The sequence below is a fragment of the Chrysemys picta genome, chromosome 2, assembly GCF_011386835.1.
Source record: "Chrysemys picta bellii isolate R12L10 chromosome 2, ASM1138683v2, whole genome shotgun sequence".
Taxonomy (NCBI): Eukaryota; Metazoa; Chordata; order Testudines; family Emydidae; genus Chrysemys; species Chrysemys picta.
Genome location: NC_088792.1, coordinates 149,823,879 through 149,846,845, shown reverse-complemented (window position 1 = coordinate 149,846,845; position 22,967 = coordinate 149,823,879). Strand labels below are relative to the sequence as shown.

Here is a 22,967-nt window from a genome sequence, read left to right as displayed (position 1 = left end):
CGATCTGTCAGAGCTCAGCAGAGCCAGAGAAATCAGAATGTCTTCTAGGAAGCTCTGGAAATGTTATGCAAAGGGCTGGAAGTGCTGGCTCTGAGACAGAGGACAACAGCTGGATTGTACACATCTATCCACAGCTCCACCTCCCCTGACAAAGAGCGCTGGCCAGGAGGGTGACCGCGCATGACTGTGCCAATGAGCCCCGCCCATGCCCTGCTGGGACCAGCTGCCTGACAGGGCAGGGACGGGATGGGAGTCTCAAAAGTTCACGTTGTCCAGATGCCGTGGCCTGAGATCAGGTCACACAGCGGCCACCAGACAGGCAGCAGGTGGGAATGAGCTCCAGCCACACAGACATGAGAGTCTCGGGCCCCCAAACCTCAGTCTCACGCCAGCCAGACACCCTGCCCTGGGGCTGGATCAGAGCCAATGCCCCCAGCGGTGAAAGGCCCCATACCCTATTCCTGCACCCACCAGGCCCCTCAACCTGGAGGTGATCCGAGCCAGTGCCCCCAGGAGGGGAAAGACCCTGTTGTCCATTCCCTGCCCCCCGTGCCAGCCGTACCCCCTGCCCTTGGGCCAGATTGCAAGGGACACTCATAGAGGCCAAAGGACACTCCTCACGGAACCAGACACTTGAGGGCTGATTTGGCTCCTCCTTGTTCTTTGAAGGAGGCTGGTGCCATTCCCCTTCTCCTTCTCGGCCCAGCCCCTGCATACGATGACACCGGCTGCACCCCAGAGCCGAGTGCCCACTGGCACCATGCCACCACGTACAACGCAGCCCCCTGCCTCGCCAGTGCACCATGACACAAAGGGCAAGAAACCAGCTCCCCCGGGTGCCACTCCAGCACATGCCAATGTCTGCTCCCCCAACCCCGAGCGCCACTCCAGCACATGCCAGCACCCGCTACCCTGGCCCTGAGTGCCACTTCAGCACGGGCCAAGTGTCTGCTTTCCCGGCCCAAGCGTCACTCCAGCACATGCTAATGCCTGCTCTCCCAACCCTGAGTGCCACTCCAGCACATGCCAGCACCCGCTACCCTGGCCCCAAGTGATACTTGTGACGTTATTAACAAGAACTGAGACCATATAGTTCATTGGTGCAACCAAGGTCCTGTAGTGACACCAAATCGTGTATAAAGGGGGTCAAATAAGGTGTCTATGAGGAGGTTCTAGTTTGCTGGTTATGATTACGCTATCTGTGTGTATGTATCATTTTGGTATGTAAAGTTATAAGTATTGGCGCTATACTGTCTGTAGTTCAAACTTGTGCTATGCTTCTGGGTGACACCCCAGACAATGTGGAATCAGCACTGCCTGGCCTCCTTGATGGCCCATTAAGGATCATCAGCTACAACTGACCCATTGAGAGAAGGCAGATACGCCTTGTGACTCAGCAAGGTATGCAGGGACCTGCCTATGGACAGAACTCTGAGGTTTTTCCATGCCCCATGTGCTGGAAAGCTTGTGTTTGGGACAAAGAAAGCAGAGACCACATGGCAAGAGAATATAAAAGGCTGCTGCATCTCCTCCATCTTGTCTTCAATCCTGCTTCTGACCTCTGGAGGGACTTTGCTACAAACTGAAGCTCTGAACAAAGACTGAATGACCCATCCCAGCTGGGGATGTTCCAGAAACTTGATTTGAACCTGCAGTTTATTTCATCACTGCTACAAGCCTGAACCAAGAACTTTGCCATTACTGTATGTAATTGATTCCATTTAACCAATTCTAGCTCTCATCTCTATCTTTTTTCCTTTTATGAATAAACCTTTAGATTTTAGATTCTAAAGGATTGGCAACAGCATGATTTGTGGGTAAGATCTGACTTGTATATTGACCTGGGTCTGGGGCTTGGTCCTGTGGGATCAGGAGAACCTTTTTCCTTTTATTGGGATATTGGTTTTCATAATCAGTCATCCCCATAACGAGTGGCACTGGTGGTGATACTGGGAAACTGGAGTGTCTGAGAGAATTGCTTGTGTGACTTGTGATTAGCCAGTGGGGTAAAACCGAAGTCTTCTCTGGCTGGCTGGTTTGGTTTGCCTTGGTGTGAAAAGGAACCCCAGCCTTGGGCTGTAACTGCCCTGCTCTAAGCAATTTGTCCTGAATTGGTACTCTCAGTTGGGTCCCACCAAAGCCAGCATCATTACATCTCTCCAGAACATGCCAGTGCCTGCTCCCCCAGCCTCAGGTGCCACTCCAGCACGTGTCAAGCACCCCGGGTGCCACTCCAACTCCCAGAACACAATTCCATTTGCTTGAGCCCAGCTCCACCACCTTGCTGCTGCCCGACTCCGCTGCATCACCCCACTCCATGATGATCCCACGCACCAGGTTCCAGCTCTCCAGCACACAGCCCAGCACCATGCAGTGTGCTCCATTTTACCACTGCAGCCCAGCTCCATGCACAAGAGCCCAGCTTCGTCACCCCATGACAGCAGGATGGCACGAGCCACAGCCCAGCTCCATCACCTATTACAGCAGGACTCGAGGCACCAGCTCCAGCTCCATCACCCTGTTTAAGCAGGACACCAGGTGAAAGCGCCTAGCTGCACAAACCCATCAGGACAGGACGCCACATGCAACAGCCCGTCCCCATCAGGCTGTTAGAGGCATTCAATGCACCAGAGACCGGCTCCAACATCTCACTGTGGCATGGCTCAAGGCACCAGTATCCAGCTGCATCAATTTGCTATGGTTTGACTGCATGTTTGAGAGCCCCATTCTAGCTACCTGCGGCATGAAATTCCACGTGCCAGAATCAAGCCCCATCATCCTGACGCAGCACAATTCAATTCCCAAGAGCCAGCTCCATCATCTCATGACAACATGACTCCGCCTTTGATAACCCGGCTCCATTGCCCCATTAGAGCCCAATGTCTCGTGACCGCCCAGCTCCATCACTCTGTTATGGCATGTCTCCAGGAGCCAGAACTGAGCTCCATCACCACAGTACGGCACAACTCCACAGGCAGGAGCCCAGCTCCATCACACCAGTACGGCACAACCCCACAGGCGAGAGCCCAGCTCCATCACCTTATTACAGAATAACCTTACAAGTGAAGGCCCAACTACATAACCCCGTTCCAGCATGACCCCAGGCACCAGACCCTGGCTCAACTACCACCTTGTGGCACAACCAGAGCCTGGTTCCATTACCCCATTACAGCATGACCCTATGCACCACAGCCCAGCCATGAAAACATCCTGTCCTGTCCCCCTCCCCAGGCAGGTCACAGACAGCCACGAGCTCCTGGGGAACGGCATCTTTGCCCCGTACCATTTCCCAGGTTTTCAGGGGATGTTCTGGAGGGACACCCCAGAGTGGTTCTGTGGCCTTTGGGACCCCAGCTGGCCTCCTCCAGTTCACAGGGGGCAGGAGCCCCCTGGAAATGCTTGGTGTGTCACTGAAGGGGCAAGGAACTGCTGAACATTTCCTGTCTCCAAAGCCTGTAAGGGAAAGCTGGGCAGCAGCAGAGGAGGGGGAAGCCTGGCGTCTCCACCAGGGCTGGTGTAGGAACCCCCTTGTTAATTTCACAGCGCTGTTTCTGGGTCTCTCACGCACCCCTTTATCCCAGCCCCACTCGGCCACACGAGACCATGTCCCTGCTCCTCACGCTTGGAGGCCCAGCGCGATTTGCGACGCCCAGAGGGCTTTATGGGGGGCAAACAAAAGACAAGCAACCCACGGCGGGTGTCACGGAGAACAGGTAACACGGTTCAACCAGACACAGGGCATGCAGACAGCGAGAGCCTTCCTCGGCAGGAGTCCCGCCCGCCCGCCCGCCGGTGTCGCCTGGGGGCGGGGAGAGATGTTGGACGAGGCAAAGGGGAGGGCAAGAAGAGAGGAAAAGGTTAGTCAGGCTTTGCTGCGCAGAACGAATCCTTCCTAGCAACCGGGGCTGGGCGCCTGTCCGATACCAAGGGGCACCAGCGGGTGAGCCCCTGCACTGATCTACGCAGGGGATGGGTGCCGGGAGAGGGATAAAGAGCCTGATCTCGGCTCACCGCCTGATGCAGCTCCAGGAGGTGGCCGAGAGGCCAGCTGTATTGCCCCCGTTCAAGGGCCGGCTCCCTTGCCGCGCCATCCCCTCAGCACAGTATCTTCTCTCCCAGGGATTCTCCAGTTGTCCTACGTGGCCGGCGGCTAGAAAGGAGCAGCTTCCGCTTTTGCCTCTGGGTGGCGACAAACCCCAACCCTCACCCAGCCTCCCCAATTGCCTGGAGGTGCCAACGGGGCACTCTGTCCCTCCCTACTGGGCAGGGTCTGTCCGGCGCATCCCCATGGCTGAGCTGAGCCGAGCTGATTTCTGATTGGGCCCCCTGTGACGGCCCCTTTCCCGCAGGCCCCTGCAGCGGCGTGGGGCTTGAGCCACTCCAGTTCTCGCTCAGAAACATGCACAAGGTACAAAGATGGACGGACGGACAGACGGACAGAGCAGCGGGGTAGAAAACTCACCTTGAGGTCTCTGTGGACGACCCCCATTTGGTGGCAATGGAGAACAGCCTCCAGGATCTGCTGGATGCAATGACTGCATGCAAACACCAGGGGGCGTGTTAGTTCATGGTGAGTGGTAACAACCACGCAGGCTGGTGGGGGGCGGGAGGTGAGAGGGGGGATGATGGGGGGCGGGGGGGACGGGAGGAGAAGAGGAAGAGGAGGAGGAAGAGAATGGAGATAATGGAGTCGGACTCCCTCTCAATCTCAGTCTCTAATTGCAAAGGAGCTGCCCCGAGTTACAGACCCGGAGGCGGGGGGGGGGGGGGGGGGGTCGGGGAAGAAACGCCCCGTGATGGGGGAGCAGCCCTGGGCCAGGGAAAGGGGTCCAGGAGGGAAGACACAAAGGGCACCGGAGTGTTAGGGTCAGGCGGTGATGGAGGGGGTCTGCCATCCGCCTGTCTCCAGCACTGCCCTTCCTCCTGCTCTGGGCTTTCAAGGAGGACCTGCAGGCAGGGGATGTGAGGTGCCATCCTGGGAACCCGCAAATCCCCCCCCAAAAAAATCCTGCTACCTCTGTCCCTTCAGCCCCATTCCATCAGGGAGGAAGCAGTACCAAACGTGGCACGAGGCCACCCACTGGAGACCCACCCCGCGGTGCCCTCCTGAAAGAGGACGGACAGCAGCAGGGATACAGCTGGCCCCTGGCCTGGCTGTCTGTACCTCCTGCCCCTGCTGCCCAGCCCTGATGCACCTTGGTAGCTACAGCAGAACCGAGACCTTGGGCCTGTTGAATTTCTGCCCACCTATTTCCCCTGCAAGTGACCAACCAGCCAGCCCAGCTGCGCTCCACTCCTACCTCGCCAGCCACCAGGCCTGTCCAAACCACCCAATGCACAGTGGTCACTGATCTGATGTAGGGCAGGGCCCATCTCGGCCTAAAGCTCTGCGAGGGGCCAGCCCAGTCCAAAATAACCAGCGATCGTCACCCGCTGCCCCTGCCCAGCCTCAGCTCCCAAGTCTCCTCCCGATTCCGGTGTGGATCCGCTCCCTGCCCAGCGCAGAGATGGGAGCATTCAGCTCCGGGCCAAGCACTGCCCGGACATGTAGTATTCCCGTGAGCGACTGAGGAGAGCCCGAGCCGGATGCCCTCACGCTGAGAGACACTGGGGCAAGGAGATTTTAATACACGGCCTGCGCCTCGCAGTCTCTTAGGAGCTGGGGCTCAGCTCATGGCTACGGGGTCAGCAGGAAGGGAGCGCAGGAGCACGTTTTGTGTAGGCCCTACAGAAATGCTGGGAATGGCTTGTCTTCAGCCCCTGCAAACCTCCCCCCATCACTGTCTCTGATCTGTGGCCCCCCAGCCTGCCCTGCGATAACCACCTCACCCTGGGCGAGGGCCCCACTCGCCAACCCTTTTCGTAACAGCCACGCCAAGCCTCGCCCCTTGGCATCCGATCCCACGGTCCCGGTACACCGCAGGAGCCAATAGTGATGTCGCCACCACTCGGCCCCAGAGCAGACACTGTCCTTTCGAGCTTGTGAGTTTGGGGCACTTAGACCTTTTTGCATGCTCCTTCCAGCCCAGAGCGGGCACTCATGTCTGGCCCATAAGCTGTCCTAGACCGCCTTGGTTTCCAGTTCTTTTCCAGGACCGATTCCCAGTGATCTTTGTAGTTCTGGTTGCTGTGGGTTCCTGTTCTTGGAGAAAAGGCTCTTCTCCCATGGTATTGGAAAGAGGGGCCCCTCCCTGGGAACATCTGGGTGCAGGGGAATCTCATCCAGGGGTCCTCGTCTCTGTGCGTTGCCAACGTGGAGCCCATTGGACTTCTGAACGCAGAGCAGACCCCTTCTGTCTTCTCAGGCGTCTGCTTGCAGGTGAGTGTGGATGGTGGAAAATAGGTTGAGGGCTAGAGGGTATTGAACAATCACCCTGCCCTCACACAGCCTCCTCTTCCAAGCCAAGCCAAGAGTGTCCCTCTGCAAGGGGAAAGACGCAGAGCACGCTGAATGCAAACGTCGAACGTTGATGGAACGGACCCATCATCCACAGGCTTCAGTCAGGGCCTTGAATTGAGTCACAAACTCAAAGGTCCCCAGACCTGAGGCGACTGATTTGGAGGGAAAGAATGAAAAATGTCCTGACTGGTTAACAGATGACCCAGGGGACGGGGTGCCATTTACACCCACAAAAGGATGCGCATGGCAAGGAGGGGAGGAACGGTCCAGGGATGGCCAGGGGCTTGAATTAGGCATATGGGGATGAGCTCTGGCTGAAAATCAGGAAATGCTTCCTGGCATGGAAGGTCTTCCCTGAGAAGGGTTGGGAGCCCCCTCACTTGGGACATCTTAAGACCAGGCTGGACAAAGCCTAGGAGAACCAATATGTATATAAATGGAAAAAAGGGGAAGTTGACAGTAATAAATATTAATTGGAAGTTAGGAATTGTAGAAAATTGATAAGGGAAGCCAAGGGACACAAGGAGAAATCTATGGCCAGCAGAGTTAAGGACAATAAGAAGGAGGTTTTTTAAAAATATATTAGGAACAAAAAGAATCCTGACAATGGAATTGGTCCATTGCTAGATGGAAATGATAGAATTATCACTAATAATGCAGAAAAGGCAGAAGTGTTCAATAAATATTTCTGTTCTGTATTGGGAGGAAAAAATAGATGATGTAGTCTCATCATATAGTGATGATAATAACAGGCTTTCCATTCCACTGGTATCTCAGGAAGACATTTAACAACAGCTACTGAAGTCGGACATTTTTAAATCAGCAAATTCAGAAAACTTGCATCCAAGAGTTTTAAAAGAGCTGGCTGAGGAGCTTGCCAGCCTATTAATGCTCATTTTCAATAGGTCTTGGAGCACTGGGGAAATTCCAGAAGACTAGAAAAAAAGCTAATGTTGTGCCAATTTTTAAAAATGGTGAATGGGACAACCTGGGCAATTATAGGCCTATCAGCCTGACATCGATCCTGGGCAAGATAATGGAGTGGCTGATTCAGGACTCGATTAATAAAGAATTAAAGAAGCATAATGTAATTAATGCAAATCAACACAGGTTTACGGGAAAATATCTTGTCAAACTAACTTGATATCTTTTTTTGATGAGGGTAATAACATTGATGTAATATACTTGGATACTGTAAGGCAATTGACCTCGTACTGCACAACATTTTGATTACAAAACTAGAAGTCTAAAATTAACATGGTACACATGAAATGGATTCAAAACTGGCCATCTGATAAGTCACAAAATGTAATTGTAAACGGACAATTGTCATCAAGCGGGTGTGTTTCCAGCACAGTCCTGCAGGGACTATTTTACATTTTTTACTCAATGATGTGGAGAAAAAAACAAACCCATCACTGATAAAGTTTGCAGATGATATAAAATTTGGAGGAGTGGTAAATAATGAAGAGGACAAGTCACCGACACAGAGAGATCAGGATTGCTTGGTAAACTGGGTGCAAGGAAACAGTATGAGTAAATGTACACGGGTAGGAATAAAGAATATAGGCCATACGGGATGGGGGACTCTATCCTGGGAAGCAGTGACTCTGAAAAAGATTTGGGGGTCATGGTGGATAATCAGCAGAACGTGAGCGCCCCATGTGATGCTGTGGCCAAAACAGCTAATGCGATCCTGGGATGCATAAACAAGAGAATCTCAAGTAGGAGCAGAGAGGTTATTTCACCTCTGTGTTTGGTGCTGGTGCGATTGCTGCTGGGATCCGGCGCCCAGTTCTGGTGCTCGCAATTCAAGGAGGATGTCGATAAATTGGAAAGGGAGCAGAGAAGAGCCACGAGAATGATTAAAGGATTAGAAAACCTGGCAGAGTGAGAGACACAAGGAGCTTCATCTGTTTTGCTCAACAGACGGTTAAGAGGTGACTTGATTACAGTCTGTCAGTACCTACATGGGAAACCAATATTTGATAACAGGCTCTTCAGTCTAGCAGAGGAAGGTCTAACATGATCCAATGGCTGGGAGTTGAAGGTAGACAAAGTCAGACTGGAAATAAGGCGTACATTTTTAACAGTCAGAGTGATTAACTGTTGGGACAATTTCCCACGAGTCGTGGTGGATTCTCCATCACTGACAATTTTAAAATCAAAACTCGCTGTTTCTTTAAAAGATCTGCTCTAGGAATTATTATGGGGGAAGTTCCATGGCCCATGTCCTACAGCAGCTCAGACCAGATGATCATAGAAGATTAGGGTTGGAAGAGCCCTCAGGAGGTCATCTAGTCCAACCTCCTGCTCAAAGCAGGACCAACACCAACTAAATCATCCCAGCCAGGGCTTTGTCAAGCCGGGCCTTAAAAACCTCTAAGGATGGAGATTCCACCACCTCCCTAGGGAACCCATTCCAGTGCTTCACCACCCTCCTAGTGAAATAGTTTTTCCTAATATCCAACCTAGACCTCTACCACTGCAATGTGAGACCATTGCTCCTTATTCTGTCATCTGCCACCACTGAGAACAGCTGAGCTCCATCCTCTTTGGAACCCCGCTTCAGGTAGTTGAAAGCAGCTATCAAATCCCCCCTCATTCTTCTCTTCTGCAGACTAAACAATCCCAGTTCCCTCAGCCTCTCCTCATAGGTCATGTGCCCCAGCCCCCTGATCATTTTTGTTGCCCTCCGCTGGACTGTCTCCAATTTGTCCACATCCTTTCTGTAGTGGGGGGCCCAAAACTGGACACAGTACTCCAGATGTGGCCTCACCAGTGCCGAATAGAGGGGAATAATCACTTCCCTTGATCTGCTGGCAATGCTCCTATTAATGCAGCCCAATATGCCATTGGCGTTCTTGGCAACAAGGGCACACTGCTGACTCTCATCCAGCTACTCATCCACTGTAATCCCCAGATCCTTTTCTGCAGAACTGCTGCTTAGCCATTCGCTCCTCAGCCTGTAGCAGTGCATGGGATTCTTCCATCCAAAGTGCAGAACTCTGCACTTGTCCTTGTTGAACTTCATCAGATTTCTTTTGGCACAATCCTCCAATCTGTCTAGGTCACTCTGGACCCTATTCCTACCCGCCAGCGTATCTACCTCTCCCTGCAGCTTAGTGTCATCCACGATGATCACAGTGATCTATGTATCTGCATGAAACCAGCTCCGCCCTGGACAAGGGGCAACTAGATGAGCTTGCATCCTCGCCCAACTGTTCTGCTTCTAGGAGGGTATTTGCTTGAAGCAGCACATGGGGGAAATCTGACACGCTAGCAGAGATACCCTCCTCCCTCTCCTTTGGAGACGGCATCAGAGACACAGGGCCCAGTTTGCGACGTGTCGGGCCCCGTGCTTAGAATGGATGAAGGGTCCCAGCTGTGTGACGCCTCTGCATTCGAAATGAGTGGGGGCGAGTGGGTTTCCTCCTAGCCTGCCCTCAGCTTTCTGCTGCATGGTGGAATAGTGGAAAACACACTGTGAGTTCAGGGAGATCTGCCATGCCCGGCTCTGGGAATTCAGGGGTCCAGAGGGAGCTGCAACCATCGCTCCGCTAGCCCCGGCTGTGCACTGGGCCCGGTTGGAGAGCAGAGCTTAGAGCAGTCTCACATTGCGGCTGGTGACACTTGCTGGTGTTTACTGGGTGCTCCCTTCCACAGGGAGGGCCCCGCTCTCGGGAGGGTGAATTGAGCATCTCTGGCACTGTCCTTGCCCTTCTGGGGGTCATGGTTTGCCCACCGGCCCCGTTGCATGCTGGCCTGAGTGCGTGGTCAGGCTCTGCCCAGCTGCCATCGCTGTGCGGCCAGCCGGCTTCCCCGGGGCGGGCGATCACACTGCAGAGGGCTCCGGCCCAGCTCATTAGTATTTTGAAGGTTTTCTGGTGCAGCTGTTCCGGTTGCCAAGCTCTCCGCTTGGTTGCTAAGTTATTCTGGCTGCTTGGAGAGGATTGGCTAGCTGGACAGGTGCCTGCTCTGGGGCTAGATTTTCCCCCCTTGATTTTTCCTTTTGGAGAACGAATTTGGTGTGGAAGGAAGGGGCCAGGGGAGTTGCAGGCAGTCAGGCACTTGGGTCTCAGCAGGGGAGGGGCAGGACCCCGGGTACTTGAAGCTCAGGAGAGGGGCAGAACCCCATAGCCTCAGCATGGAGGGGGCATGTGCCCCAGGGAGGGGAAGGGAGGTCCTGTGCTTGCGGGTTCTGCAGGGAAGTAGTGTTAAATGGTCCGATCTCGCCTGCTTGCCTGTTTACATGGACAGGCTGTCCTTCTCCCCCGGAGGGGGGGACTTGGGAGGGGCAGACACTGCAGGGCCCTGGGTCTTCCCTCTGCTAGGATTCAGGTCACTGAGCTGGTAAGTGAGTTAGTGCAGAAGACAAGAAGACTGCAGAGACTATGAGTCACGCACTGGCTCGGTGCTTTGTGCTGCCCTCCCTATGCTTACTGTGGACTGCAACAGGCCATTCGCTTGGCCGGGATCCCCGCGCCTCCCACCCAGGCCCGTTTGCATGGCCGGGATCCCCGCGCTTCCCACCCGGGCCCGTTCGCATGGCCGGTTTTCGACCGGAACGCCCGGTTGAAAAGGGACCCGGTCGGCGGCACAGCGGGGCTAAGGCAGGCTTCCTGCTTGCCTTGGATCTGCGCAGCTCCCTGGAAGCGGCTGGTACGTCCAGCCCCTAGTTGCAGGGGTGATCAGGGAAGCTCTGCGTGCTGCCCCCGCTCTCAGCGCTGGCTCTGCAGCTCCCATTGGCCAGGAACTGCAGCCAATGGGAGCTGCGGGAGCGGCACCTGCGGGTGTGGGCAGAGACATCCAGCCACTTCCGGGAGCAGCACAGAGCCAGGGCAGGCCTTAGCCATGCTGCGCCACCAACCAGGAGCCGCCTAAGGTAAGCGCTGCCCAGCCAGAACCTGCACCCCGAACTCCCTGCCCCAGGTCGGAACCCCCTTGCACACCCTAACTCCCTCACAGAGCCCACCCCCCATACCCTAACCCTCTACCCCAGCCCTGAGCCCCCTCCCAGAGCCCGCACCCCTCAGCCCCAGCACGGAGCCCCTTCCTGCACCCCAAACCCCTCATCCCTGGCCCCATCCCAGAGCCTGCACCCCCAGCCGGAGCCTGCACCCCCTCCCACACCTCAACCCCCTGCCCTAGCCCTAGTCCTGAGCCCGCTCCCGCACTCCAAACTCCTCGGCCCCAGCCCAGAGCCCCCTCTTGCACCCCAAACTCCTCATCCCCAGCCCCACCCCAGAGCGCAGACCCTTAGCAGGAGCCCTCCCGCCTCCTGCACCCCACTCCCTGCCCCAGCCCAGTGAAAGTGAGTGAGTGTGGGGGAGAGTGAGCAACCAACGGAGGGGGCCTGGAGTGAGTGTAGGGTGGGGCCTCAGAGAAGGGGTGGGGCCAGGGTGTTTGGTTTTGTGCAAATAGAAAGTTGGCAACCCTACTTGGGCCCACTCACACGGCTGGGATCTCTGCGCCTCCCACCTGGGCCCACTTGCACGGCCGGGATCCCTGCACCTCCCACCCGGGCCCACTCGCACAGCCGGGTTCCCTGCGCCTCCCACCCGGACCCACTCGCACGGCCAGGATCCCTCGGCCCTTTTCTCCCATGGGCAGCACAGCTGCTGCCATGGGGTTCTTACCCCGGGGAGAGGTTGGGACTTTACTGCCCGGAATGTCTGCATTGGAGGGGGCCCCCAGCTGTCTCCCCTGGAATGTTAGGGCCACATGATCAGGATTGAGTCAATGGGGGCCTGTCCCCGAGCTGCCCTGAGGATAGGGTCTCTAACGGCCTCCGGCTGCCCACCTGCCCCATGCGCAGAGTCCCAGCGCAGGAACTTCCCCCAATCCTTCTCCAGCAGGCGAGCCCAGCAAGGTACGGCCCGGCATGGGCCACCCTTCCCTATGCAGGGAGAGGGCACCGCTGCCTGGGGCTGCCCACTCTGGAGCCCCACAGGGGATCCCCTGGCACTGTGTTGACATAACCCATTGGTCCAGGGGCGCTATAGAGTCCCTGCCCCTGGGCCTGCGCTGGACCTGCCCCAGTAAGGGCGCCCTGGCTCTTCGGCCCACACAGTAGCAGCTCCTGCACATAGCTCTGGAGGTCAGTGGTTCAAGCCCCATTGCGTCAGGCCAGGGGGCACCCAGCATATGAGCAGGCATCTGCATCCTGGCAGCAAAAAGCCTCGCTCAGGCCTCCTTCTTCCCTGGCACTGGGGGGCTCTTCCAAACCGCAGCACAGGGACCAAGGAGGCCACCCAGGACAGAAGGGAAGAGGGGCTGGGGCTAGGGTGACCAGATGTCCCAATTTTATAGGGACAGTCCCGATATTTGGGGCTTTGTCTTATATAGGTGCCTATTACCTACCCTCCCACCCCCTGTCCCGATTTTTCACAGTTGCTGTCTGGTCACCCTAGCTGGGGCTGAGCAATGAGAGACGCGATCACTGTCCAGCTCAGAGAGGAAGGGGCCAGCTCTCGGCCCATGGGAAGGTGCCTGTGAACTCCCCTGTAGCCTGGGGACTGTGGATAGGGCACTGTGGCATAAGCCAGCAACGTGGGCAGATCCGGGCAGAGCGTCTCGGTGGGTGCGGAGTGGCCTTAAGCCCAGCTTGTGCCCCCCCAACAATACCAACAAGCCACAGGTTCAAGCTCTCCTGCCGTCACTCAGGGAGTCCCTGGCCTGGGGAGACCGTGGTGAGCAGGAGCCTGGAGGGAAGAATGTGTCCCCTTGGCCACGACGGGGCGCGGCGAGCTCTGGCTTCGGAGCCAGCGCTAGGTGCTCGGGTCTGGGAGACAGAACTGGCAGCCATGCGGGGGCGGGGTGAGGGGTGGCAAACAAGACAAGAGACGCGAAAGAGGCGGGGGGTGGGAGGGAGAGAGAGAGAGAGAAAGAGAGGGAGGGGGATAGGGAAGGGGGGGATGAGACAGTGAAATGCGAATTGAATAAAGCCGCCCGGTTGAGATTTCAAATTATTGTTGGGGGAGAGGAGGGGGGCTGGTGTCTGGTCCCACGTGTGCTGGAGTCGGGGCAGGACATCTGCATCCGGGCGCTGCCTCCTGTCCAGGGCCTCAGACCTGCCTGCCCTGCCCAGCCGCAGGAAGGACTCGGCCGGGCACGCTGAGAATCGAACTAAAAAAACGCCCCCAGTGCTGGATATCGTCTCCCTCCCCACCCCCCAAAAATCAAAAGCAGCTAGCAGGGAGGGGAGGGGGGGGCGTGTGAGCGCTGGGCGGCGCCAGCACCCCCAGCCCGACGCCAGGAGAGGGCGAAAGGCATATACTGACCTTCAAGTCCCTGTGCACAATGGCATAGTGGTGCATGTAAGTTACGCTTTCTAATAGCTGATGGATACAGTGACTGCAAAACAAAACGGGGAGGAAGGGAGAGAGAAAGTGGGTCAGGGAGGGGCGGGAGAGGGGGATGGGGAGAGCAGCGAAGGGGGCAGACATGGGAGATGGGCAGGGCAGGGTCCCGATGAGGAGAGGGGTGGGAGAGGGGGATAGGAAGGGCGTGAGAGAGACAATCAAATGTACAGAAGGAAACCGAAATAATGCATGAAAGGGAACGAATTCCGGAGCCGGGATAAGCAGGTAGAGGGAACGGGGGCGGGGTGGGGGGGATCCAGAGGGACAGATGGACAGACAAAGAGGGACGGGGGGGACAGGGTGGAGATGGGGGACGAGAGAAGGAGAGAGAGAAACAATGTTGTGAAAGCTCTGAGACCACAGGGGGTTATCACAAGGTGTGCGGGGATGGCTGTTAATGGCACCAGGAACTGCAGGCTGCCAGGGCCGGAGGGAGGGAGGGGGCAGCCCCCCGAGAGGACGGTTGGGACCCAAGGTGCGGAGGGCAGACTGGGTGAGCAGAGACCCCGGCTGGCAGGGCTGAGTCCAGTGCAGCAGCCCCAGAATGAGCGCAGAGCAGGGAACAGGCTGCAGGTGCTGTGGGAGGAGGGTCACCGTCTTGGGGCTTTGGGAATGGATGACCTGGCAGGGTGACCCCACTATCTAGTCAGGGGTCGTGCGGGCTGGGGCTGCGCCCCCCCCTCCCAAAATAGCAGCTCTCTCCATGCCCCTCGAGCCTGACCTACAGCCTGGTCTGCTAGCACGTCCCTGAGCGCCCCCAACATCTCTACTAATGCCCTTTGATCCTGACCCACCGCGGCCCCGCTATCCCAGCCTGGGCTCCCCATCACAGCTCAGCGGTGCCCCTCACGCCGACCCACAGCCCCTGCTAGCCCAGCCCTGGGCTCCCCCCAGCCCTGCTGGTGCTCCTCACTCCCGACCCGCAGCCCCTGCTATCCCAGCCCTCGGGTCCTCCCCACAGCTCTACCGGTGCCCCTCACTCCTGACCCACAGACCCTGCTATCCCAGCCCTCGGCTCCCCGCAGCTCTGCCAGTGCCCCTCACTCCTGACCCACAGACCCTCCTATCCCAGCCCTCGGCTCCCCGCAGCTCTGCCAGTGCCCCTCACTCCTGACCCACAGACCCTGCTATCCCAGCCCTCGGCTCCCCGCAGCTCTGCCAGTGCTAAGTAAGGGGAAAGGAATCCCAGCTCCACAAGTCCTGCGTGGGGCCCTAGCACTTAGGCCCAGCTCCTGCCCCCTCCCGCAACCAACAACAACGAGCCCCAGGTTCAAGCTCTCCTCACTGATCCACAGCCCCTGCGGTCCCAGCCCTGTGCTCCCCACCTCCGCCAGTGCCCCTCAACCCCAACCCACAGCCCTGGCTGCTATTCCTAACTGGCACCACACCGCTCTGTTCATGTACCTCAGTCCGGCCCAGTGGCTCTCCCTGCTATTCCAGTCTGGGCACCCTGGCTTCAGCTCTGTCCGTGCCCCTCCATTCCAGTCCTGGGCCTCTGAGGAGTGGACATTGCCCATAGCGCCCCATCGGGCTGGTTTGATACGGACCAAGAGCCTCCCGGTCTGTTCCACTGGGCTGCGCCGCTGGTGAGGGCAGAGGAGGGGAGCCCTCGGCATGCGTGGGGGTGGGATCTGGGGATGCTCTCTGGATCGCAGCCGCAGGAAGCCACCGCTCCACAGAGCCATGCCATGGAAAGGGGAAGGCCCCAACTGTGGACTCACCAGGAGGAGCTGGGCTCTCCGCGGGGAGAAAGTCACACAGCTCCATCCCATCCCAGCCTGGCCTCACCGCACCTCAGGGGAACACCAGGAGTGGGTGGAGGCCACTGGGACGTCCTGCCTGGATTCTGCCTCCCTTTGCCGCAGCCTGATGCTCGGAGCAGGCCCCCACCCGCAGGGGTTTGGGCGGGTGCCCAGGGGGCCAAAATACAGTCTGAGAGCTCCCCCTGAGGCAGGGGGATGCCACAGGAGTGCAGGGCAGGGCCTCACATGGGGTTGGAAGCTCTCTGGTGAATAGGGGGCGATGGGCAGGGGAGTGAATCTGCAGAAATGGCCTCTTGGGGGCAGCTCCCCGCTGCCCTGCTGGGTCACAAATCAACCCTGAGACTCCTCCCCTGCCACCCACAAAGCAAGCTGGGCTACAAGGCTAGGGCAGTGCCTCTGGGATGCTGGGGCAACGAGGAGCCTTAATAGAGGCGGCATGGACTAATGGGTAGAACTTGGGAGCTGGAAACCCCTGGGGTTCTCCTCCCTCCCTCCCCCCGGCTGTCAGCAAACCCAGCAGGGACAGGCCTGAGTAGCTGAATGCCATGGGAGAGATCTAACCTGTGGGGCTGCCCCACACGGACTCCCCTGGCAGGGGGCTCCCACCACTGACAGCCCAGGGATCAGGGAGGTGGGAGCTGCATGGAGAGGGAAACTGATTAGCACCTGCCACCAGCCCCAACCCCATTAGCCCAGCCCTGGGCTCTCCCCACACAGAGTTCTGCCACTGCCCCTCAATCCTGACTTACAGCCCCCTGCTATCCCAGCCCCGGGCTCCCCACACATATAGCTCTGCCACGGCCCCTCAATCCTGATCTGATGCCTGCCCGCTGTCCTAGGCCACATCCCCCTCCTGGGGAAAGCATCAGACGCCTGGGACGGCAATGAAGCTGCTCAGGGGCCCTGAGCCCGGGTCTCCCCAGAAGTGCCGAGACGGGGCGGCGTGTGAGGTCATTACCTAGAGCCCAGCTTGGCCAGGTCCCTGCGGCTGGGAACCGTCTGAGCCTGAGAAGCGTGATGGACATCGGACCTCCTCTGGCACAGTCCCAGTGCCTGCCCGGCCCAGGGCCCCCCGGCCTGTTCACAAGGGGGCTGGGGAGATGACAAGCAGCGAACAGCGAGATTCTGGGGATCAGCACATGGTGGGAGGGGGCCAGCGAGCTCCAGTCGGATGGGACCAGGAACGGGCACGTTACCGGCCGAGCCCATGCGTGACAAGTCACCAATCACCAGTGCCTCTGACCCTGCAGGGAACCCACCGCTCAGGCCCCTGTCAGTGATGCCCCCAAGCCCTGCGGCTGCCCTCAGACATGCCCTGTCCCTGCAGTTTGTTCCCAGTCCCCCACGCTCTCTACCAGGTTGCTGCTTTGTGCCCACTGCTCCCCGATGGCTGAAACAAGCCCCACTGACTCCAGCTGCTTGTGGGAGGGTCAGCGTCCTTCCAGTTGCCGGGCCCCAACAGCCAGGCTGGGACCAGAGGGAGGGACACCCTTCCTGCTCTGGGACAATACTCCAGTACTGCAGCTCAGTGCTCCCCTACATCCCGCCTGGCCCTGCCCCACAGCTCTGCCAGAGCCTCACCAGTAGTTCGTCCGGTCCTGAGCCCTCTTCCCCAGCCCAACCCCTTGGCTCTGATCCAGAATGCCCCCTCCCCTGCTGCTGTGCCAATGCACCTACAGCAACCCTGGCCCCCCGGTGCATGGCTGGCAACTGCACCCAGCTGTGTGGTGGCTTTGTGAGTGCTCCCTAAGGGACTAGGCTAAGACCAGACTCGTCCCCCTGACGACCCGAACCCCCCGTGAACTCCCCAGAGAGGAAAGCACAAACGCCTGGGGTTCCACCACTCCTCTGCCTCTCTGGCTGCGCCCCAGAAGCCAGCTGGGCCCCAGAGGGAGAGTTGCCGCAACTCTCCCCCTCGTCCTCAGGGAGCATGGGGTAGGCACCTGTTTTCAGGCCCAGGGCGGCTGAGGGGCCCTGTGAACTGACCCACAGCGGAGGGACCCAGTGCTGGATGTGACAGCAGGACACGTGGCACGGCAGTGCCAAAGGCATAGGAACTTGGCTATCACCTGGCGATATCTCTGGGGTCCCCCCGGCTCTGTCCAGGTCATGAATTGGTTAATGTTGACGGGTACAGCTGGCATGGGATCAGGGAACAGAAAGAAGCGGGGGAGGGAAGGGGAGAAGGGCGGAGGGGAAAGTGGGGGGTGGGGAGTTGCCACTCACCTGGCATCGGCTTCGCTGTAATATTCCCGGGCGACGATGTCTTCAAAGAGCTCCCCACCAGTGACCCTGAAACACAGAGAGGCAGAGTTCACCTTCCCAATTCCCAGGCCCCAGTGCCCGGCTCCCACCCAAACCCCTCGCGGGGCACATGCTGAGTGGGGCCAGCCCGGCACTGGAGAACCAGAGCAGGCCACGGCTCCATCCCCAGCTGACAGCCAGGCCCCAGTGTTCATCCCCTAGGCGTGGGGGAGCTGCACCCTCTGCTCCCCCAGAGAGCTCACCCCTGGCTCACCAGCATGACCAAGGCAAAGAGCACGGGCTGCATGGCACACGCGCCCAGAGCCCCGGCATCCAGACAGCAGCGATTCGGCGGCTGCCATGTTCCCCACCCCCAACGCCAACTGGGAAGCCCCTCAGTATGGGTGAGCTGAAGCCCAGTGCCTCTCCGGGGATGCGAGGGGTATCGGGTGCCAAGTGGGGGGCACTGCCTGCCCCTCTGTGCCCTGCACCCTGGCAATGGGCAGGGGAGAGCAGGCAGGGCCTGGGCCTCCTCCCTCGTCCATCCTACGCAGGAACCCAGGTGCCAGCCTGTGCCCAGCCCAGCGAGTCAATGACAGCGGACTGAGGCCAGCCCTGCTCCTTCCCTGAGGGACACGGCCATAGGACATCAGGCAGCAAGGAAATCCTGGGTCACTGAGTCCAGTCCCATTGGCCTGTAGCTCCAGTGACTCTGCCCTTCCCGGGGGTTTGCCCCCCTGGAGGTGTTTATAGAGAGAATAATCAGCCTGGACCAGGGGCATACCAGGTTTGGGGGCCACAGGGCAGGGGCTGGGCAATGGGGTTGGAGCCTGATCAAAGCAAGCTCCTTGCTGATAAGAGGAGTCAAGTCCCTGCCGGTGATGCCCACGGAGCCCCATGCCACCCCAGTCTCTGCCACAGCTCACGTCCCCTTTGGCTGGCTGAGGTCCCAGTGCCAGGACGCCCTCACTTCGCTGGACTCCCCCCATCCCTCTTTGCTCCTCTCCGATCGCCAAGCCCTGCTTTTCCGGGACACTCTGCTCCTGCCTGCCTATGCTGGCTGTCTCCACTCTGCCCACGTGGCTGCCGGCAGCCCGCCTCCCCCAGCTCATCGCCAGCCCCAACATGAGGGAGCTCAACTCCCATGTGGCAGGAAGGGAGACGACTCCATGTTTCTCCGCCATCTATCCCCACGTCTCTGCACCACAGAACCGCAGGCATTCGTCTGCACCCCGACAGCCCCCAGGTGAGTCTCCCCCTCCCTCTTGTGGTGTGACTGGCCTCATGCGGACAGGAGGAGGGGCAGGGCAGCTTGCAGGCTGGGTTCCCGGGGAGACCAGGCACCTGCCAGCTGGGCTTGTGGGCACTTTGGTCTGTCTGATAATCAAGCCCCCGGGGAAGCCAACGCAAATTCAGCCCACAGCCATGGCAGGCCAGGAGGGGCTGAAAGAGCCGATGCTCCTGAATTGAATGGATGGCAAAAATCAACACACGAGTGCGATCACAGGGACAGTTCTGGCCTCTCCCAGCAGGGGGTGCTGTGGGGGGCGGGGCAGGGTGCTGTCTGTGGGGGGAACTCCCAGCTACTCCAGCCCCGGCCTCGCCCAGCAAGGGGCGCTGTGGGGGGCAGGGCAGGGAGCTGTCTGTGGGGGGAGATCCCAGCTACCCCAGGCCTGGCCAAGGCTGGGAGGAGGCGCGAGCTCTGTTCCTGCTGAGCTGTGACACGGTGCTGACTGGGGATACAGTAACGGGGGGCGGGGAGAGCACCAGTCCCCCTCCTCCTCAGCTCAGGGCAAGCCCTCCCCTTTCACTGTCCTTCAAGCCCTGGCTGGCCATGGAAGTGAAGAGCCCATGTCCCGGCCCTACGGCGCGGGGGGAGCAGGTGACCGGGGTGAGCTCAGCCACCAGGGCCAAGTGGCCCGGGGCAAACCCGTGTCTCTTGATTCCCCTCCCAAAGCAGGCTGAGGACACGCCAAGGTCTGTGCAACTCCAGCACAGGGAACCTGGAGCTGCCGTGACTCAGAGGAGAGCTAAATATAACTGAGCTGTCAGAGGCACCGAGCGATGAGCTCACCAGCTGCTATATCTGGAACAAGGCGAGAGGCAGCTGAGCACAGCACACCGGGTCTCCGCCGCCCCCCAGATGCACCGCGCCGGCCCGGCACAAAGCACTGGGTCCCAGGGCTCTCTGGAGCCAAGGCGCCAGGCCTAACACCCTCATGCTGTTCGCCTGCCTTGGCTCCATCTCTGGCCTCAGCCCCGGCCTCCTCAGAGAAACCAGGGGCCAGGGCTGCTTTGGTTAGCGACTGCTGGGCCGGATCCTGACTGGCACCCATGGGCACTACTGCAATACAGACAAGCGTGGTCATCTGGCTAGGCTCCACTAGCCCTTCCTGCCTTGGGCATAGCGTGCCGGGGGCCAGTCCTAGGAGCCTTTTCTCACGTGCATCAGACAAGCTACTTTCAAGGTCTTGCCCGGCCTATCCCCACCCTGCCCACTCTGTGTCGTTCACCGGTCCTGCCTCTGGTCTGCCAGTCGTGCCAGCCAGCACCGCCCCCTTGTTACATTTCACACACACATTTCTCTCCAGCTGGGAGATGCTCCCCTGAAACAGCCCCAGAGCCACCTCCTTAGCCACCTGCCGATCCCTCCTTAAAACTCATTCGCCGGGAGGTCTACCGAAATCGTGTCACTAGTCTGGGAGACCCTGCCTGCCCAGCTGACCAATACTGTCTCATCGCTAAGGCTAAGGTTCTGTCATGGATATTTTTAGTAAAAATCAGGGACAGGTCGCAGGCTTCCGTGAATTTTCCGTGACCTGCCTGTGACTTTTACTAAAAATATCCATGATAAAATGGGAAGGGATGGGCAGCTGCGGGGTGGCTGGGAGATAGGGTGACCAGATGTCCCGACTTTATAGGGACAGTCCCGATTTTTGGGTCTTTTTCTTATATAGGCTTCTATTACCCCCCGCCCCCGTCCCGATTTTTCACATTTGCTATCTGGTCACCCTACTGGGAGATCTGGGGTCCCCACCACCTGTGGGGACTCAGCTCCAGGGTCTCCTACCCCCAGTGGCAAAGAGGAACTCCAGGGTCCCCCTGCCCCCTCCCAGTGGTGGAGAGCTGTGGGAATCCCCCTACCACCACCGCAGTGGGGAGCTGTGGGGATCCCCCTGCTGCCTGTGGTGGCCTGGGGGGATCCTCCTGCCCTCTCCCCTCCCACAGCATGGGGAGCTGCCAGGGTCCCCCTGTCCCGCAGCGGTGGCCCGGAAGCTGCCAGGGTCCCCCACAGAGGCCGGGAGCTGCGGGGTACCCCCCTGCCTGAGACAGCCGGGAACTGTGGGGTACCCCCCTGCCTGAGATGGCTGGGAGCTGTGGGGTATCCCTGCTGCCCATGGTGGCTGGGATCTTGGGGGCCCACTGCCTCAAGCAGCAAGGGTACCTCACAGCTCCCTGCTGCTGCAGAAGGCAGCGGGACCCTGGAGCTCCCAGCTGCCGGGGCTGAAATCACGAAAGTCTTTGGAATCCGTGACTTCCATGATCTCCATGACAAAATCGTAGCCTTCCTTATTGCTTCCATGTACTCCCCCATCTGCCTGTATCCACCAGCTGTCCCTGGTCTTAGACTTCTATTGGAAGCTCCTAGGGGCAAGGACCGGCTCTCTGCTCTGCGTCTAGCACAACAGAGGGAGTCAAGCATCTTGCTCCGGACAGACAGCAGTGGGAAGAATGGGGCCTCTGGGCACAGCAGATGCTAAGACCAAGCCTAGCCCGATGGGGTCCTGGTCCAGGAGCAGGAGCTCCAGCAATGTAAATCGCAACGGTATCTTACCTCCCAAGCCCAGGAGGAGAAGCAGAGAGAAAGACAAATCTCCAAGGGGGGAGAGACGGGTGTCACAGAGTGTGGGGGAGTCAGGGCCCTGCACCCCTCTTCCTGAGATTCACTGTGACTCTCAGCCAGCCAGTAAAACAGAAGGTTTATTGAACAATAGGAACGCAGTCTACAGCAGAGCTTGTAGGTACAACCAGGACCCTTCAATCAAGTCCTTCTGAGGTGGTTCAGGGAGCTTAGACCCCAGCCTGGGGTTCCCTGTGTTGCACCACCCAGCCCAAAACTGAAACTCCCAAATCCCCCTAGCAACTTTCTCTCCTCTCCCCTCTGCTCCTCCTCTCCTTTGTTCAGTCTCCCAGCCAGAAGGTGTCACTTCTCCCCACACCCCTCCTGGCTCAGGTTACAGCTCAGGTAACTCAATGTAACTCCCAGGCAACATTCCCAGGTCAAATCCGCCCGCTCCCTGTTCCGTCACAACGGGATTCTCCTTCCTGCCCAGAGGGGCAAAAGCTCCCAAGCCCCTTCCACCCTATGCCCCCCCCCATCTCACCCTCACACCAGTCCCCTCCCTGACAGCTGCTTCAGGGCAGCCGGGCTAGAACTGAATTCAAACTCTTGGAAAAACACAGCCAGACACAGCTGTCCTGAATTCCCTGTTACAGCAAATGAACTACGCTATGTCCGGTTCCGAGGGCGAATTAAGAGCCGCGTTCCCCAGAACCCCCCCACACCCCAGGGCGACTCTTTAGCTACTTACAGATCAAAGATGAGATAGTGGAAGCCCTCCTCGGATATGCTGTCGTGGAGACGAACTGCAAAGGAGCACAAGCGTCAGCTGTTGCCTTGCTCTAGGAACAGATGCCCGGATGGAGCCCTGGGGACTGGCCTCTCACTCGTTTGCGGGACGATACCTACCACGAGATGTGTTTCCAGAGGCTTGCAGAGCTGCCAGGACTCCCCTCCAGAATCGGGCACTAGCAGCCGGGCCCAGGAACCCGTGGTGATGCTTGGGCGGTCCGGGCACCAGCACTTGCACTTAAGCCTGCCTGGGAATCTTAGTTCTGGGGCACGGGGTTGGAGGGACAGTCCCGAGCCTGGAGCTCAGCTTGGATCATGCTGCCCCCTGCCCGATCCGGGAGTTACCAAGACCCAGGGCCCCAAGGCTGGTCATTCAGTATCAATGGCAGATCTCAGCGCATGTGGTGCGTTATGGTACATAGAGGACAAAGGATCTATCTGCTAGGGGCAGGCAGCCTAGGTGGATCACCGCCCTCGGTAGCAGCCCCAGCCACCCAGCCCAAGAGAAGATGAGCTTTGCCACAGGCCCAAAAGCTTAGCAAATCCAGGCTCTGGTGGAGTGA

The 22,967-nt window shown here is 58.6% G+C and overlaps 1 protein-coding gene across 39 annotated transcripts in view; it reads right to left on the bottom strand.

Moving 5' to 3' along the window:
• The window catches only part of CAMK2B (calcium/calmodulin dependent protein kinase II beta), a 141,833-nt gene that overhangs the window by 54,335 nt on the left and 64,531 nt on the right, over positions 1 to 22,967 (bottom strand). For 20 of the 39 annotated variants that reach the window (XM_065584334.1, XM_065584336.1, XM_065584339.1 and 17 more), the window contains 3 exons: positions 22,364 to 22,418; positions 17,754 to 17,819; positions 4,463 to 4,535 (listed from right to left, as the gene is read on the bottom strand). In XM_065584334.1, coding sequence (XP_065440406.1) covers positions 4,463 to 4,535; positions 17,754 to 17,819; positions 22,364 to 22,418 — 194 coding nt within the window. Of the gene's footprint in view, positions 1 to 4,462; positions 4,536 to 13,683; positions 13,757 to 15,168; positions 15,530 to 17,753; positions 17,820 to 22,363; positions 22,419 to 22,967 lie in introns of those variants that run through there. The other 19 variants (XM_065584335.1, XM_065584341.1, XM_065584342.1 and 16 more) reach the window with 3 other exon arrangements.